We start from the raw sequence: 20304 nt of genomic DNA on the forward strand, positions 1-20304 counted from the left end.
CGGTAGCGCGCTCGCCTGGCATGCGTGCGGCCCGGGTTCGATCCTCAGCACCACATACCAACAAAGATGTTGTGTCTGCCGAGAACTAAAAAATAAATATTAAAAATTCTCATTCTCTCTCTCTCTCTCTCTCTCTCTCTCTCTCTCTCTCTCTCCTCTCTCACTCTCTCTTTTAAAAAAAAAAAAAAAAGAAAAGTTTAAGGTAGGAATAGGCAAATAGGCATTAGAAAACAAATGAACCAGTCCCAATGAATATAATAAATGACTGATAAAGTTGTTTCAATCTGAGAAAAAGTGTTACTGTCTGTCTAGAATAAGGGCAATGTAGAATAAACAGGGAGAATAAAAAGCCAAGATTTTTTGCCCACAAGAGACATGGGATTATGAAAAAACAAAAATGAAAGGAATAATATGAAATAACACAGGAAAAAATATCTAACACTATAACTTGTACAACCAATCAAGGTTGAGGCCTAGATTTACCCAGTCTTACATAACAGAAAATGCAACCCAACACATCATATAACCAAGTATAAAACATCTATACATGGAATAGCATATACAGTTTTGCACATTTCAAGAACTCTCACTTGCTCAAAAACTATCAACTTTATTGGCCTTTGCTTCTTTTTTCTCTTTTTATGCTACTTTCCTTTTGACAAGTTCACTTCCTGACAGTACTTCAACTAAACAGGTTTTCAAATACAGGAGTAAAGGGTGAAACAGAAACAAAACAAAACAAAACAAATAAAAATTTACATCTATAAGAGCAATCCCGTGTATTCAAACCACAGGATAAAACAAGGAATCTTGTCATGATTTATCTTTGGGTGACATTGTTTTGTAACTACATATAATTTAACAAGGCATTATAAACCATTAAATACAAAATTCCAAAACATTGCACATTTATAAATTTCAAAAAGAAATAACATAATTATAGTGATATATGTCCAAAAAATAAACCTCATTTTTGTCAGAAATCTCTAGGAAGGAGAAAAGAATTGTCAGAAAAAACTGAAAGTATAATTCACGCTGATAATAGTCTTAACTCTTCCTATATTGATTATATCTTTATCCCTTGATCTCAAAAAATTTTGGGGATTAGGCTTTTGTAAAATACATTTTTCATATTCAATTAAATTTTTGAAATATCTTACTATTGTTAATTTTTTTCTATTTAACAATTTCTCAATATACCTAAAACACTGAAAGAATTGATAAAATTTTATATTCACAATATAATTTTTTAAATATAATTTTTCTCATTATCTGTCTTAATTCTCTACTTAGCAGTCTCCATACTGCTGGTCCCTCTTTCCTCCCAAAATTTCAAAAACAAACAAAAAACCTTGAAATATTAACTAAGCATGTAACTAAATCATTTCTGTACAGAATTTCCTGAACATTTATTATTCAGATTTTTTTTTTAGTTGAGTCACATGTTTCTTTTGAGAAGAATGGATTTTGATAAATTCCTTTTTTGGGAGAGGGGGGGTACCAGGGATTGAACCCAGGGATTCTTTTAACCACTGACCCACTTCCGCAGCCTATTTAATTTTTTGTTTTGAGACAGGATAGCACTAAGTTGCTCAGGGCCTCGCAAATTGCTGAGGCTGGCTTTGAACTTGCAATCCCCTTGCTTCAGCCTCCCAAAGCCACTGGGATTATAGACATGTGGCACCATGCCTAGCCTATAAATTCCTTTTTGTAGGTAAAAGAATAAAACTTTTCCATATTTAACACAAAAGTGAAAATACTGCTCCACTGGTATTAAAAGTTTCTTAAAATATTAGTTATAACATACAATTTTAGAATAGGCTTATCTTGTTCATTATTGGAACTACATTCTTGCAAACAGGAGCACAATCCAAACTGGCACTATTCAAAGTCATTATAGCACAATCTCCAAAGAGATTATGGGTGTGGTATATATTATGTTGATCTACATATACCTAACATGCAATTGGAAATCATTGCCTGATGTCTTTATCATCTCTGCCTTCTTTAGAATTTGTCTAAAGGTGGGTATCACAAGGCCTGGAACTTGATCCACAAAGATCCACCTGAAGTTTACCCACTGAAAATCTGCGTTTTTAATAGTCAAATATAGGGCTGGGGATGTGGCTCAAGTGGTAGCGCGCTTGCCAGGCATGTGTGCGGCCTGGGTTCTATCCTCACCACCACATACAAACAAAGATGTTGTGTCCGCCAAAAACTAAAAAGAAATATTTTAAAAATTCTCTCTCTCTCAAAAAAAAAATTAGCCAAATATAATCTTCAAAGTAATTCTCTATTTGGTTATGCAAACTCTTTGCTGCACAATAGACCATAATCATAAAATAGAATGTCAGTGGTAAAAATATCTCCACAAAGTAAACAAAATAACTTTATTCGTCTATGCCTCTTGAACCAAAGCAATACAGTTAAAAAAAAAAAAAAAAGCTGACACAGGGACACACGCCTGTAATCCCAGCAGCTCCGGAGGCTGAGGCAGGAAGATTGTGAGTTCAAAGCCAGCCTCAGCAACTTAGCAAAGTGCTAAGCAACTCAGTGAGACCCTGTCTCTAAATAAATACAAAAAAAAAAAAAAAAATGGCTGGGGATGTGACTCAGTGACTGAGTGCCCCTCAAAATTTGTGAACATTTTCAAGGTTAGTTTTTTAAAAAATATACTTGAATCAAAAATACAATAGTACATGACTTATATTAACTTTGTCAGCTTAAGCAATAGGAAAAAAAAATACATATTTGTCCTGTGGTGACTATTTATTGTGGTGACAATTTTATTTTCCTCTTCACATTTTTCGGTGACTGTTTCAATCCCAGTACCAAAACAAAACAAAACAAAACAAAAACCTCCCGGGCAGAAGGGAACCCACAGGATTTAGTCTTTAGTGTTTGACACTTCAGTTCTGTAACAAAGGTACTAAATACAAACAATATTTTGGGGAAAAAATTCTTTGATACTATGTGCTTAGAAATACCTGACAGTAAATCTACTTAGCAAAAATGCTGCCATTTGGGTAAAGTGTTAGTTTGTAGTGATTGAAAATATATACAGATATTCTTTAATTTCATTAGGCTATTCAATATGTTATATTAGTCATGCTTTATGACAATTTTTAATTGTTGATAAAAATGCTTCCTGTTTATTATAAATAGTTATAACACCTGCTTGGAAGAAATTACAAAAATCAAAGAGCTATGTTCAGTTCTAGCTAGAGTCAAACTCTGAAGACTATAGAGGCTTTAAAGAAAACCCAACTCTTAAAAAATATCTTTAAAATACACAAGTTGATTTCCACACTTTTAAAGTTTAGTTTCAAATTTCATAAAGCAACTGGAATCTAAGTCCAGTTTTTAATACCTAACCTGAAGACTAAAATCTGGAAAATAATCTAATAATAAAGTTCAAATGTCTCCAGCAAAGTGATTTGTAAACTGTCAAGTATTATAAAGATTATCTCACATAGAATCAAAGCATTAATTGAATGAGTTGTTAGATGTCACAATAAAAAATTCCTTTTAGCTCTCTATATAACCCACTGTTAAACTGATACCATAAAAAAATACAACATATCTTAGAGATATTTGATTTCTGAAATTTTAAAAGTAACAGACTTCCAAATAAACTATAACATTTTGGTATTCCTTTAAGCTGCTTAAAAGTGAATGATATATTTTTATTTTTTTAAAAAAAAATAGGGAATACTGAAGAAGGTTAAGCATAGATAAAAACATCAAGAATTAAAATCATCCATGTTTAAACATTACACATTTCCTGGTCTAAAGACCAAGTAACACTTTAACATAAACTGTGGGTCCTTCAGTTCACATTCTACTATTTAGGCACAAAATGAAGATAGGTCACAAATTTATGAACATTTTCAAGGTCAGCCTTCAAGAAATATACTTGAATCAATGACAGAATAGTGCATGGCTTGTATTTACTTTGTCAGCTTAAGTAATAGGAAAAAAAAATACATATTTGTTCTGTGGTGACTATTTATTTTGGTGACAATTTTATTTTCTTCTTCACATTTTCGGTGACTGTTTCCCACTGGTATCATCAACCAGGTCTCTCAGGCGAGATAAGTGGTGCAAGGCCCTTCATTAAAAAGTATAGAATACGTTATAAACCAACATTAAGGACTGAATAGCCAATGAAGACAGCAAGAAAGGGTGATTTACATTGTTTATTAACTTCAAAATTAGTAGAAAAAATGAACTCAAGAGAATAATATGAATATCAAACTACTGAAAACTATTCCTTATAAAACTTTTGAGATCTGAATATTTGAGGATTAAAATAATTTCCTAATCTTCAATAAACATTTATTTAGAAATTGTATTTTTGACATTCAATTTTTAAGTTAATCTGCCAAGTAACCTAAGAAGAAAGAATAACATATCATTTGTATCATACTTAACAAGACACAGCACTTTTAAGGTCAGTTACAGTTGTGAATAAAACACATTTTTATTGAGTAGGAGGAAAATCAATGACTTCTCCAATATGAGTGAATAGTGTAGTATTATCCTAACCATAAAACATGCAAAAGATGACCATATACCTAACCAGAATACTTTGCAACCTAGAAAGAATAATTCTGGAATTGAATTTAATTTTTAATTACCCTTAAAAAGTCAATTTACAGACTAAAAACAATGAAAAATATACTGACACACTTTTGAACATCTGAATTTACTTCCTAACAGTTCAAATTCTTTACTGTCAAAACTTTTCAAATTTAAGATTGCTCCTGTTATCCCAACAAAATCAACAACTAAATGCAATCTAACAAAACATGAATTTTGTTCTCCTTAAAAGTAGAATTTTGTAGGTAGCACACTGTAAAAGCACATACAGATCAGTATCAGTTTTTATGGTGACTTACAGCCCAGTGTTTATTTTTAACCAAGAAAAAGATCTCTTAAGATACGTACTTTATCTCAGAAAACACACTTGGGTCTGCAACACAAGTACAATATCAATATTTTTAACAGCAATGAAAAGCTTGAAATCATTCACTTCAAAATTTAAAGCAGAATGATGTCTTCATCCTAGATGATCAGCTAAGGTCCTATTCTCCATGAACAATTTATGCTATCATTAGTGTTAGAAATAGGTTTTCAATCCAGACTGCCTACTCTGAGTCCCAATGCTACTTCTTACTAGCTTTGCAACCTTGAGGCAAGTTTATTTATTAATACTCTATAACAATTACGTGATCTATATTATGAAGACAAAAATAGTACTTTCCTCATAGGGTCTTAAGGATTGAATGAATTATACTCAATAGCACTTAGAACATTCAAATATTCAATAAATGTACCCGTCATTACACACTGATTTCTACTAAGTATAAAACACCATATTCAAGTACAATGACAAGCTACAAAGAAAGAAGCATTATTTCTACCAAACATGTATATAATTAAATTAGAGTCCTAAGTTCACATCTTATGTTTATACTTTTCCACTACTTATTTACTTAACAGAATCCTAAGCAAATTTTGAAAATAAAAAAAGGTAGGAAACATTTAGTTAGCTTCACTTATAGTCAAGTTTTGAAATAAGTTACAAGAGAAAAATTTTTAATCTTATTATTTCTTAAACTTCAACTCAGCAATTCTATCTTCTGAGGACACTTCATGGTCACACAACCAAATTCATAAAGAGCTTTCTCTTTTGTCAATATCATAACCATAGAAAAGATTTATATTCTTCACTTTTATATTAGAGAATTTAACTAAGAAATTTAGATGTATCTTTATATTCAAATATTATACTTTATATACACTTTGTATATAATTTTAGATGTCAAATAATGATATATTGGTTGCTATTACATGTATTCTAAACAAACTATATAAAAATTCATTTCACAAGTTATTATTATAGGATATCCACACATACTATCTCAAATTATTGCTATTACTCAGAAATTAAAAGAGAAAGTGAGCTGTTCATATCTGTTATATTTTAAGTGTCTAAGGATATCTCATTAGGTCCTTAGAACATTTTAAACAGGAAATAACAGATTTAACAGAAAATGTTTTTCTAAGAAGCTTAAATATGCCTACTATGCATCTATTTTTGAAACTACTTAATTCCATCCTAATTTTGGTCAAAGGACTGTCGATTAAGTTGAATTTGTATCCATATTAGTAAAGAATACTTACTTTTGAAGAGACCTAGTAATAGGAATCATACTTTCCTTCAATTGTAATTTAGAGAAATCATCCTCTGAAATCTATTATTAAACACCAAAAAGCAAAAAAAAAATATTTTTTTTAAATTTCAAAATTAAATGCTATTAAAATATGATTAAAAACATGAAAAATATATTTTCTCCATTTTCAAGAATTAATTTTACCATCAAGTTAAGAGAGCATTAAATGTTTTTATTTTTCCTTTATTTTAAAAATACAACTACCACTTAGATTCATCTTTCAATTATACATTAAAAATTATACATCCAGGAGCTAGGGTTGCTGTTCAGTGGTAAAGCACTTGCCTAGCATGTGTGAGGCATTGGGTTCAATTCTCAGTACTGCATACAAATAAATGAACAAAATAAAGGCCCACCAATATCTAAACAAATATTTAAAAAGAAAAAATTCTACATCCATTAAAAATTAAATCTTTGCCTCAAATTACAACTTCACTGAATAAGGTGGTATCTCAATGATGCTTAAAAGGGGAAGGGAAAGAAGCAGGGTTACACTCTGTATGTTAATATGAGTATTAGAATGCTGGGAGAAAAATTTTAAAATATAATTCAAATGAATAGGTTGTAGTAGTTCTCAAGAGCTGATCCACTCATTAAAAACTGAATTTCAGGGCTGGGGTTGTAACGCAATGGTAAAGACATGGGATTCGATCCTCTGCACCACACAAAAATAAACAAATAAAATAAAGGTATTGGGGTTGGGGTTGGGGCTCAATGGTAGTGAGTCTGCCTAGCATGCGTGACGCACTGGGTTCGATTCTCAGCACCACGTACAAATAAATAAAATAAAGATCCATCAACAACTAAAAAACAAATATTAAAAAAATAAAATAAAATAAAGGTATTGTGTCCATCTACAACTAAAAAAAATTTAAAACTGAATTTCATAAAACTCTATTGACTAATAACAACAAAACAATGACAACCAAAACAAAGCTAACGTTTATTGAGTATTTACCAGCTGCAAAGCACTATATTAAGTACTTTATATCATTTGTTTCAACTTCTCAACAACCTCAGGTCCAAAAGGATAAATGCTACATGATCTCACTTATATGTGGAATCCAAAAAGTCCAACTAACAGAAGTAGAGTAAAATGGTGGTTACCAATGGCTGGTAGTTGGTAGATAGGAAGATGTTGGTCAAAGAATACAAAATTTAATTAGGAGAAATATATTCAAGGGAGCTGCTGTACAACATGGTAACTATAGTTAATAATAATGCACTGCACACTTAAAATTATTGGCAGTATATTTTAAGTGTTGGTAATATATGTCAATTAACTCAATTTAACCATTCCACAGTGTGTACATATTTTAAAGCATCATGTTGTACACCAAAAATATACACAATGTTTATTTGTCAATTAAAAAAATATTAAAACTGAAACTAAGGAGGCGAAATGATATGTACAAATGTTCTACTTGCTAGTAAGTGGCAGAATTAGAATTCAGACTTTAAAAACTATACCTTTATGAAGAAAATTCATCCCCTATAGAATAGCAGCCCAGATCTCAATTTATAAGTCAAGTTTTTGCTTACTTTTACCTCTTCTTTTGGATCTGTAGTTCTATTCTGATTAAAACTTTCTTGTACTGCTTGAAGATTAAATAACATTTGTTTCAAAGCTTCAACAGGACCATGATGTTTGCCTCCAGAAAGGGTAGAGCTCTACAGTTAAAACAGATAATAGTACAACATTCAAATGTGAGAGAATAATAAGAGTTTTATTTTGTGTTATTTTCCCCTAAAATAAAATTAATACAAAAATCTAAATAATGTACATTAAAGTGTTTTAAAAAATCAAAATTGTAACTTACCACTTCCTCATTCCCAGTCCCCAGATGAAGTTATTTGGAGACAATATGATTAAGTTTGGCATATCCTTTTTAATCCCTACTCTTTCAAAATGAATAGTAAATGTTTACATTTAAACAAATTAATTTCATAGGCTTAAAATTACATTTTTTTATGATGGAAAAGATCTTCAGAGAGCAGGGAAACCAGCATGCTCATTTCAGATATGTAAATGATACTAGTTATCAGCTGAGTTAGGACTAAAATTCCAAATATAGCTTTCTCTGCAAACTTACATGTATGTTTTCATAAAGAGAATACTGACCTTTCACCTCTTCAGGTGAAAGAACTATCTATCACATCTCATTTATCATTGACCTTACCTGTGTCCAAAAAAATGCAACAGAACTTAGCCAAATAAGATGGACAGGATTCTCTTAAGATAATTTGTAAGGGATATTTTAAAACTTCTTTTAAAAAGCCTTAACAGTCTATATTTTTTCATATTTTAAATGAGTTGCTATGTCCTAAAGGCTATACACAAAGTAGCAAATAAACTTCTGAAGATATCTGTAATTTAACATATTTCAGCATTGGCTATGCAAGTATACATAATATTTAAACTTCACTTAAATAGGAAGTGTTTGACTTATGTAAGACATTCAAGGAAAGCAGAATGACTAAAAAGATTTTAAAGATCCTCCCACAGTTAGATTAACAGGATATAAGAAACAGAGTATGGGAATATAAATGGTACATCCACCATGAAAAACAGCATAATAATTCCTCAAAATACTAAACACAGAATTACCCTATGATCCTGTAATTTGCCTTCTAGGTATATATCCAAAAGAAGCAAAGGTAAGAACTTAAGCAGATATCTGCATACTCATATTCATAGCAGCATAATAGCAAAAAGCTGAAGAACCCCAGTGTCTATATGTGGATGAATAGATAAATGTGGCACATGCACAGAATGGAATATTATTCAGTCTAAGGAACAAAGAAAATTTTTGTCATATGCTCCAACATGAATGAATCTTAAAGACATTAAGTCAAATGAAATAAGCCAGTCATGATAGGAAAAATATTATATGATACTTCATATATGTGGTTCTGAGAGTAATAAATTCAGTGACAGAAAGTAGAATGTTGCTTTTACCAGAGGGTGCGGGGAGAGAAAATGAAGAGTTAGTGTTTAATGGGTGCAGAGTTCCCATGTGGGAAGATGAAAAAAGTTCTGGACTTGAAGGATAGTGATGGCTATACTATGTACAAATACTAAATGCCTCAGTAGTACACTTAAAAAGGGCCAAACTAGGTTAGCACAGTGGTACAGCTGTGCCTATAATCCTTAATACTAGGAAGGCTGAGGCAGGAGAATCACAAATTCAAGGCCAGGCCCGGCAATTTAACAAGATTCTGTCTCCAAATGAAATTTTAAAAGCAGGTGGGGATTTGGCTCAGGGGCAGAGTATTTGCCAAACATGTACAAGGATCTGGCACCAGACACACAAAAAAAGGTTTGGTTAAACTGGCAAATTTATATATATTTTTTGCTATAAATATACATAAATTTAAAATTTTAAGAAGAAAAAGAAGCAAGAGTGTAATGATTCAGTTGGGCTTAATAAATGTTGGTATTGTGATATATATACACACACACACATACATACATACATATATGAGATTTATCATTAAAACCTGGTAACAAAGGGGGCACAGTGGTGAATGCTGGTAATTCCAGAGGCTCGAGAGGTTGAGGCAGGTGGATCACAAACCAGCCTTAGCAACTTAGAGAGGCCTTAAGCAACTCAGCAAGACCCTGCCTCTAAATCAAATACAAAAAAGGACTGAGGATGTGGCTCAGTGGTCAAGCACCTCTGGGATCAACCCCCAGTAACAAAAAATAAAAACAAAACAAAACAAATAAGATTCTAGTAATCAATGTCTCTGGGTACAACTTTTTGTTTATCTCTCTCAGAACCATAGTAATGTTTCACACATTCAAAAAACAGACAATTTAAATTAAATGGAACATGAGGGAAACCCAAAATGTAATAGTAAATTACCAACAGTATAATAAATAAATACAACCACACTAAAGGGAGTTAGTTGGGAAGAAAATAATTAGAAATAAGGAAGAAAGCATGGGTGATGTATACCCATAATCCCGTGACTTAGGAAGTGTAGGCAAGAGGATTGTAGGTTCAAAACTAGCCTCAGCAATTTAGTAAGTAACCTAGTGAGACTATCTCAGAATAAAAAATTTAAAAAGAGCTGGGGATGTGGCTCGGTAGCTGAGTGCCCTTGAGTCCAATCCCTGGTACCAAAAAAATAAAAAATAAAAATAAGGAAAAGCTAAACCAAACCTTGTAGAATTAAACTGAAAATCTTAAGTATCAGTATGAACTCCTGGTTTTATATATATCTATATATACATATACAGGTATAGAAACATAGATGTGTAATAACATATGGTTTGGTATAAACATGCTTCCTACCTAGATCAGCCTGCTGAGTCTAGAATGAATAACATCCCAATAGCAATAAGCACATCCAGTGCCTAGCTCTTTGTTTCTAAATACCATTTTCTAATAAAAAGAACCACAGCTCCTCAGAGAAGAGCTCGAAAAAGAATGGGGGCATGTCAAAAGGACACAGGAACTAAGCGCAAGGAACTCTTATGGTCCTAAACTGTAACAATTTGAACAATGTAAATAATTTTCTATTATAAAACTAGAATTAAAAAAATATATGTGTCCCTACTGATGTCAACAATTTCATAAACAAATAGGGGAGAAGGCATAACTATTATTACACAAGAATTTCAATTAATACATGTTGAAGACAAGATTCACCAATGATATTAAAATTAGTGGATATAACTTTGCAGTCTCTAAGTACCTTCCCTAAGATACATACTAATTATAATGGGAAATGGTAGCTTTACTAAAGCTAATAAATACCACCTTAATCAAGCACTCAAGTTTAACACCATCAATATGAACAGAACATTATACTGTTATATTACTATTATTTTACTGCATTAACATGTCAATATTATTATCAATGACATACATACTATCAACTATCTAAAATAATGCACTGAGAAGGCACAATATTACTTCATTGGTATTCTTGCCAAAAATGCACAACTCCATCCTTATCATGAGAAAACTTCTACAAACTCAAACTATCTACAAAAACACTGACAAGTACTTTTCAAGTGTCTCAAGGAAAGACTAAAGAGCTGCAACAGAATAAAGTCAATTGAGGAAACACTACAACTAAATGTAATGTTGGATCCCAGAGTGGAACCTGGAATAGGTCATTGAGTAAAACTTGTTAAAGCTACACACTGAAGAGTTCTGTAACTAAGACAATGACCTGCTAATTATTGTACTATGGTTATATAAGATGTTAATATTATGGGACTCTGAGAGAAGGGAAAACAGAAATTTTTATATTATTTTTGCAACTTTCTAAACATTTAAAATTTCAAACAAAGCAAACTTCAAAAAACAAAAATGATCCTGGTAGTGAGGTTGTGTATGTGTGGGCAAGGGGGCTAGGTATCATTGATTAGTATTAACACTCATCTATCTTAATCTAAAAAAAAAACACAAACTCCCAAACTTATTCTCCTACCAGTTCTCCTTCTTTAAATAAACACCCCCACCAATCCCCTAAATTGCTTGGCTCAATCATATTGTATTCATCCTATCAGGACTATCTTCAAAATATATCTCAAGTCTAACAATTTGTGACCACCTCCAACATGCCCACTCTAATCAAAGTCATTACTCTTCCAATTCCAAAAGACTGCAATAGCCTCCCAATTAGGCTCCCGGCTCCTTCTCTAGGTAGTTTCAAGATATACGTCACACAACAGCTAGTTTCTACTTCAAAATGTAGATCTGTCATTTTCTATTTTAAAATATTTATAAATGTATATTAGAAACACAAACCTCAATATTCTACTGTTCTGAGAAAATAAAATTTCCTGTATAATGGTCTATTTACATGTTTTCCAGAAACAAACAAACATTATAATAATAATTTAGCCTATCTGTAGATTTCAACCCAAGGTCCTTCTACTTTAGAATATTAAAATAAAATTACCAATAATTCTGAAAGGAGTTACGGTTTTATGGATGTGTGTTGAGAATCTGGGCTATTCTTATTGTAAAACACTAAGAACTTAGAAATTAATAACTATATATTAGTCATAACCCTTCTTTTAATAAGTTAACAAGATTTAATTTCACTCACCTGATTATCATTATTTAAAAAGTCTTCAAGAACCTCTTTAGCATACTTTTCACTTGAAGTTTGTCGAGGACTATCATTAGAATTAACAGGAACAGGAGATTTGCTAAACAGGATTGAAAAGATATAAAACAGCAATTAAGTTCCCAAATTCCAAAAATTATACAATATATTATTTTAAGGATTTTCATCTAAATGCAAGTGGTCACCAAGAAATAACCATCATGAATATGACTCACATCAATGTTGGATGGTAATTCCTCTATCTTCTCCCTAAATTGATACTAGAATCCAATCCAATCCCCCCCTGTCCTCCTGATTCACCTTTCAAGCTTTGAAGAAAAACTTTAAAAAGAAACTGAAGATACAAGTCCTCAACTAAATGAATAAGCCCTTAACCACAGAACAGTCATAAAAACTCACTGTTTAAAATGAGCAGTACAGCCGGGTGCTAATGGTGCACACCTGTAATCCTAGCGGCTTGGGAGGCTGAGACAGGAGGATCATAAATTCAAAGCCAGCCTCAGCAACTGCAAGGTGCTAAACAACTCAGTGAGACCCTGTCTCTAAATAAAAAATACAAAATAGGGCTGGGGATGTGGCTCAAGAGTGCCCCTGAGTTCAATCCCTGGTACCCCGACCTCTGCCAAAAAAATTGAGCAGTACATTTTTCCAATTAAACATTGTTAGGACTGGGGGTCAGTGTACTCAGTAGTAGAGCACTGTCTAGCATGTGCAAGGCCCTGAGTTCAATCCACAGCACCACAAACAAATAAAAAGATTTTTAAAGCTATTTACCCAATGATAATAAAAAATCCCACAACTCCATAAATTTCTACTGAAATGGCAGTTAGAAGTTCTTCCACTTCAAGGTGATAGGACAGACCACCCCTCCAGAACTGGTTTTTAACATGTGGATAGATTATACATTATACTAGGAAAAGGATTACTTTCTAAATTAAAATTCCTGAGCACAGTCCCAATCCCATTTCATAATATGATCTTAGGTAATTTGTCTGAACTTCAGTTTCTACATTTGTTGCTACTTAAAGGTAATGCAAAAATCACTGTGTTAACTCTCTATGAAGCTGGTACATTTACTATAAATACTCATTTCTTTCTTAATGATTAAGTAATAGAGGAAAGAGCACTCTCAGCGCTCTATTCATTCCATTTGTTACTCATATGCCACTAAAAAGAATGTAACTCTCAAGAACTCAGAGATCTAAGAATCTTTTTATATAATTTAAATGTCACTTGCTAACATTATTTCTTTATAAAAAGCACTTCTTTATTGGCATATTCAATTCCTAATTTACCATGAGTTTTTTTTCACTTTAAGTAGTCTTTTCCCTTATTGTTTACCAATAAAGTTTATATATCCATCAACCAACTGTTGTAAAAAGACATTTTCACACCCAATCACTGAAGATGATGTGATTATTAATGCAGAATTAATTATGCTATTCCTCTACTTTTGTATTTGTTTGAAATTTTTCATAATAAAAAGTTGTTTAAAAAACAATTAAAACAATTAACTGTTATGATTCTATTCTTCCTTTAAGAATGCTACCTTTAGTTGCTTCACGTTCTATTTTGTTTCAGCCTAATGTCAGGTTGATAATAATTTGTCAATCTGAAACAGATTTGTTTTATCTACAAATATAGGTTCTAATCCCTCATACTGACATATACCAATATTTAACAGTGAAACAAAATGAATATGTAACAAAGATAGAAATTACATAATGTACCTATGGGCATGAAGCATTACACCATCTTGTGGTAACAATGAACACTGCAATTTAAAGTAACCAACACTGAAGGATGCATTCTAGGAATTACAATGTTATTATTAATTACCATTAAGTTATTTAAAAAATAAATCTGATGTTCACACAGCATTTTTCATTTGGGAAACTCAACAGCTTTTCCACTGTCACTTACAAAGTAACAGGAATATTTTCCCATGATCTTTCAGCTTCAAGTTTATCTAATGAACAAGGACTGTCATCCTTTTCCACAGACTTTGGTAACTCTTCAGTACACTGATCCAGATTTTTCTTGGCCTTCAGGATAAGCAGTTCAATTTTGTCACCTAATTTAAAAATATTATATTAATTCTTCAAAAACAATTGGAAAGCACTACAAAATCTCACAAAGGCAACAAGATTTAAGAAAATTAAGACATTAACAGCAAATTATACCAAATGTAACACTTCAAGCAAAGAAAAAAGGGGAGGAAAAAAATAAACCTAAAGAATCTACATTAAATTAAGGTTATAAGCATTCTAAAAACACATATCATTACAGCAAAAATAAAACATAAAAGATCCTAGATATTAGTCCAAATTTTCAGTTCTTCCTTTTGTTTAAAAAATCAAAAACAAAAAACTAAAAACAAAATATTACCACTGAATGGCTTTTTGGATTGTCCTGAGAGAAGTGGATTCTCATACTGACATTGGCTATGTTCAGAATCACATCTGTATTCATTAACTAATCCTTTATCATCACTCAAGTAATTTGAAAAATTTGAGGGCTCAAAAGAATATTCACAACAATCTAACTTATTCGTAAGCCGAGAAGTTCTTTGTGCCTGATAACTATGTCTAGGGGAAGAATGGTCTTCTTTAAATACTTTATAAACCTTTTGACTACTTGCATCAGGTAGCAAGTCTTGATTGTGGAGCCAGACTGGGTATTTGAAATCAGGTAAACTACTTATCCCTGAAACATTGAGGTCAGATTTCTGGCTAGTGAGCCATCTTGGATAATTCTTTTCAAGACTGTGTTGTGAACTCTCTTTCAATGATGATTTCTTGGGAAAAGATAAAGATGATTCAAAAATACATTTATTGGTCCTATTCATAAGTTTTGGGCTTTTTAGTTTACTACATTGCTTTCCATTTATATTTGTGTCTACAACACGTGTAACTAAGTTATCCTTGCCCATGGAAGTGCAGGAATCTTGAAAATTCAGATGCTTTTTAATGGCCGAGGAACCCAGTCTTCCAGTGCATTTCTTGTTTTTCTTGCATAGTTTTACTGGTCCAACATCAGTGAAAGAAAATAATCCATCTGCTGGAAGTCTTAACAGATCATCAGTTGTTAGGCTAATGGAATCTATGTCATTAACAATCTCTCTTCTATATGATAAGGAGTTTGAGTGCTTTTTGTGATCAAGATTTTCAAAAGCTGAAAAATAAAACATAGTTCAATTTATCTTCCTTTATCATCTATACTTAGTAACATTCAACAGTAAATGAGAATTAAGGAACTGAGAATTGTTTTTGTCACCTCATTATCCTCACTAAAGTTTTAATTGAATGTATAAAAGATACAGGTTAAGAAAACAGAACATGCTTGCTTTCTCACATCTCTTCAATGTTTAATTTCTACACATTTTTCTCCAATCACCTAAATTTCCCCATGTTTTTTACTTTAGGATTTTTTCAATTTTTTTCATCTAGACATACCCAATGAATTAATACAATCAAATCAACATGGTTCATTCAATATTGGCTGTAACATAGAAAAATATGCAGTTCAACTAGGTGGAAAAATTAATTTTTGTTCTCTCTTACCCTGCAAAGGCATGGTTACAACACAGAAGACAGGTGTTCTAATTCTATTCTTCTGAAAAATATTGTTCATAACTGAGAATTTAATGCAAACTTTTTCTATTCTAGGCCTATTCTGTAAGCGCTCAATATAGTGCTAACTGGTTTATCAGCAACTGCATTATCTTAACTTGTCTTCCTGGAAGTTTTATCAAGAAAACTCTTTATCTTTTGAACATTATTGTTCCATAAGATATAGATCAGAAAGACTAATACACATCTATCTTATCAATTGAAATTGAGCAAGTATAAACTTAGAAAGGGTGCACTTTAAGGTCATTAAGCTAGTTAATGAAAGCCAAAAAGCACACTACTACTCTATCCATTATAAGATAGTAAAATGACTTAAGTTAGGAGCTACCTGCTCTTCTTAGACTCATCAACCTCCCTTGCAAGGTCAAAGAGGAATTTTTAAGCTGAAAATTTCTGAGACCCAGAGAATTATGCAAGCATTTCACAAAAATATTCAGATTTTTTTACTATAGGTTATTTTTATTCTGACATAACAAAAAAAGTTTAACTTTATAAGACTACAGTCAATCTCTGAAATGCTTCAAATTATTAGACAAAACAAATAAAAGCATACCATTGTTTGGTTTATAAATATATTTGGAGAATTGAGGCACATTCGCAGAACTCTTATCACTGCTAATTTTTCCAGTGCTTGTATCAGAGTATATTTGGCTTAAGTCAAAATCATCAATGTAGGCCTGCAAAGCCTGAGAAGCAGAACTGTACAGTTTATCCTTATAGTGAAAAGGGCCATCAGAGTTGGAAGAATTACCACCATTCAGATTGCAGCTTGCCAGAAGGGAAGAGACTGAAGATTCCTGAGAACAAACTCTGTGCTTTGTGTTTGATTTTGCCATGGCTTCCTCAACATGGGTTACTTTTATCCATTTTCCTTAAAGACAACTGTAACATGAAAACAAACAGTGAAGGCACCAATTAAAAGGAATAATCATGATATACAGAGAAAATTACTAAATACACTAACTTTAAATTTTTCTTTAAGAAATAAAATCAGTTATTTATAATAGAAACTCCTTTTCAGGCATTGTAGGTTTCCTGGTATTTTACAAATTCTTTCATCAATGATGTAGAAAACACTTATTAAGCAGCTACTATGTGCCTGGAAGTATGCATAAAAAAGTTGTCTGAGAATATACATGAGAAGTGTCAATGAAAGAATACTCACATTTAAAGTCCTAAAAACCACTGATGAAAGTCTGTTTGCTAATGGTGACATATTCTATGACATCACAAACCTAACATTCCCTTATATACAATAAATCATAAGCTTACAACCATTCACTGCAAATAGTAGGTACTCAATGAAAAGGAAAAAAGAAATTTGTTGCCCAGACTGGCCTTGAATTCTTGAGCCCAAGAGGTCTTCCTGTCTCAGTCTTCTGAACAGAGGAGACTACAGACACATACAACTGTACCTACCAACTTCCAACACATTTTTAAAGTCATTAACCATTGGAAGCAAAAAGAAAAACATCTACTTTCAATATTGTAAATGCCAAGATGAAACTTCATTTTCCCAAAAAAAGACTAATGAACACAAAATATAAATAAACTATAAGTCTTACTTCAGAATGAACTAACAATCTGAACTTTTCCTAAAATAACCTTTTTTTGACAGAACTGGGGATCAAACTCATGCACACTTGCACACTAGATAAGCACACTACCATTGAGCCACACCATTCAGTTTTTTTTTGTTTTTTTTTTGTTTTTTGGAGAGAGAGGGTCTCCCTAATTTATCCAGGATGCCTTCAAGCTTGCAATACTGTCTTACCTCAGCTTCCACACCCAGCTAAAATAACATTATTTTTTTAATACCATCCTATTTTCAATTTTTATGTTGACCAGATTCAGCTCATCTTTCAAAATAAGTTTAGATCATGTGAAATTAACTTAATGTATTCATCTTGATGGAGTTTTTTTATTACTAAAACTAAAACAACTTATTACAGGAATAATAGGAACTATATTTAAAAACCCAAGAAAAAAACAATGAACAGGCACTAACTCAGAACATGATATGACATTTGTTGAGAAGTAAAGAATTTTCTATAATAAAAAAGAAGAATTAATGTCTAACACTTAACATGATATGATGTTGTAGTCAGTATGCTTGATTTTTGGCTATAATTTTGGAAATATTTAAGTCACAAAGCTTTTTAATGTAATCTTAGCAACTGTCAAATTTGCCTTTAAATTATAGAAAGTTTTAATCAAAGAGATTATAATAACACCTCCTGTCCACAGTCTCAGAGCATGCCTTTCCAGAATTCTGACAGTGTTCGGACAACAGAACATAAGAAAACGACTATTTAGCCTCTTCCATATCCTTGAAATGTCATGATATAGGGAGATCTCCACAGAATGGCTTAAATGCACTCAAGAAAATTTACTTCCCTAAGTTTAACTGACAGTCCCCCCCGCCTTATCTGAACATATAACAGGTTATGATTGATTTTATTTTACAAAACCTTAACTAATTGGGTTATGGTTCTTCGTAAGTGGGTGATGACATTCACCATGTCATTTTAATTCACAAGCGTGACGACAAGAGAATCCACAATTTAATTTCTATTTTATGGAAAGTTTTCAGACCTATGCAAAAGTAGGGTCTTTGAATAAATTCCTCTGCATCCGCCACGCTGCTTCCACCAATGAGCAACAGACCTCAACTACCCAGATCCCCACCCCCTGCTCCCCACGTCAACCGCGGGATCATTTGGAATCTCACGCACTTGAAGCCAAGCCCGAGCGTCTTACCGTTTCCTCCATAATCACTTCAGTTCGAATATCCCAAAGCAAGTCCATCATGCTCAAGGGAACGTCGAGACTTAAGAGCAAAAAAAACCTGATGCAAAACAGAGAATGTTCCCAGTTAAGAAGCCCAGAAGCGGCTCCCAGTTCCGAAGCTCCGGAGGCGAACGCAGCTCAACTCTGCAGCAGGAAGACGGGGCGTGGAAAGCCCGGGCAGCCGGCGTCACCTCGGGGACCCGCATCCGCGCATTCGGCGCGCGACGGGGCTCAACTTTCCGCCCGATTTCTCCAACACCCCGGCCCGGGGGTCCTCGGCCCCCGGCTTCAGTGGCTTTTCACTCCGAAACCTTGAAAGCAGGGCGCCGCGGCTGGCATTCCGGGGCGACCACCCAGAAAGCGCCAGCCCGGGCCCCTTGCCCACTCGGCGGCGCCCGGGACCCTCTCCCGCCGGCCACGCCCGCTGGCGTTCCCCCACGTCCCCACGCGCGCCCGCCCTCCCGAGGCCTCTCCCTCTTCCCGGCGGGCGCCCGCCCGTTAGCCTTTCCCTCGGGCTGTCCGAGGAGGGGGCGCCGCTCCAAAAGACGCCCTTCTCCCCCACCTAACTCACCCACGAAGGACCCAAAAGAAGTTCAAAAAACGCACGTTTCCACCAGTCTCCGCTGAAAGCCCAGACCGGCTACGGAAGGCAGGAGACGCGACAAAGCATCACCTCAGGCGCCCCAGCCCGCAGCCTCCGCCGCCGTCACAGCGCCCGCCACGCCCGCGCTCGCCTTCAAACCGACCCAACATGGCGCGGGCCTGCGGTGCGCGTGCGCGGCGCTCGGGCGCGGGCGGGGGCCCGGGGCGGGGGTGCTCGGGGCGTTAGGTCGCGGAACGCGGAGTTCTGCCGGGTCTGCTCCCTGGGTTGGGAGGGGGCGGTTCTGGACTCGGTCCATGTCGCAGCGCCCCACGCCCCACGCCCCCGCCGCCGTCCTCGCCTCAGTCGCCTCCGTTTTTCAGCCACTCTGCGCGGCCCCTAGGCCGACCCTGGCGCGGGGCTGTGGGAGGCGAACGGTGGGGAGGGGACTGGGGGGCGTTAGCAGCCTGGGTTCCTGTCGCTGAGAGGCAGGCCCCTCGTCCTGGTCCTTGGTCGCCGGTCCCACGGCGGAGCGGGCCCTCCTGGGCTCGCAGCCAGCTCCTGGTACCCAGAGCAGATGCAGGATTGCAGAAGGCAGCTGGGCCTGGGATGGGGTTTAACAAACCCCTTGGGGACCTTGATTCCCAGGGAAGAATGGCAGTGACCACCACGGATTGGGGGCCCAGTCAGGCAGCCCAGAAACAGGGAGTTCATACAGACAGATGTAAAGACCCCAAACCAGCACGTGTGCGCCTACCTACACGGTGGGACAGGATGTGAGGCGCCAGGAATCCAGTTCATCCAACTGGTGTGTCAGGAAAAGATGCCATCTCAATGTTGGTTTATGTTTATTTTCCACTGACCCTATGGGTGAAGACGTCCTTGTCTAACAATCCGTCTGAACGCTTTCCAGCTCATCCAGTATGTCACCAGGTAACACCACTGAAGTCTGGTTGGCTGTTTCTGCTTT

At 34.7% G+C, this 20304-nt stretch overlaps 1 protein-coding gene across 4 annotated transcripts; it reads right to left on the minus strand.

The window, feature by feature from the left end:
• Nucleotides 1-2434: 2434 nt before the first annotated feature.
• C13H18orf54 (chromosome 13 C18orf54 homolog) lies at nt 2435-19485 on the minus strand. 4 transcript variants are annotated; one of them, XM_026409960.2, is made up of 9 exons: nt 19361-19485; nt 18725-18794; nt 16518-16846; nt 14721-15506; nt 14256-14406; nt 12312-12414; nt 7782-7910; nt 6190-6260; nt 2435-4111 (listed from the first exon to the last, which is right to left on the minus strand). In XM_026409960.2, the coding sequence occupies exons 3-9, from the start codon at nt 16798-16800 to the stop codon at nt 4039-4041; spliced, it is 1596 nt and encodes a 531-aa protein (XP_026265745.1). In that variant the 5' UTR covers nt 16801-16846; nt 18725-18794; nt 19361-19485; the 3' UTR covers nt 2435-4038. The 4 variants fall into 4 exon arrangements, with proteins under 4 accessions (XP_026265745.1, XP_077648487.1, XP_026265746.1 ...); XM_077792361.1 differs by having other exon boundaries at nt 7788-7910; nt 19326-19485; XM_026409961.2 differs by having other exon boundaries at nt 19326-19485.
• Between the last annotated feature and the right edge of the window lie 819 nt (nt 19486-20304).

Source organism: Urocitellus parryii, chromosome 13 (assembly GCF_045843805.1).
Source record: "Urocitellus parryii isolate mUroPar1 chromosome 13, mUroPar1.hap1, whole genome shotgun sequence".
Classification (NCBI taxonomy): domain Eukaryota; kingdom Metazoa; phylum Chordata; class Mammalia; order Rodentia; family Sciuridae; genus Urocitellus; species Urocitellus parryii.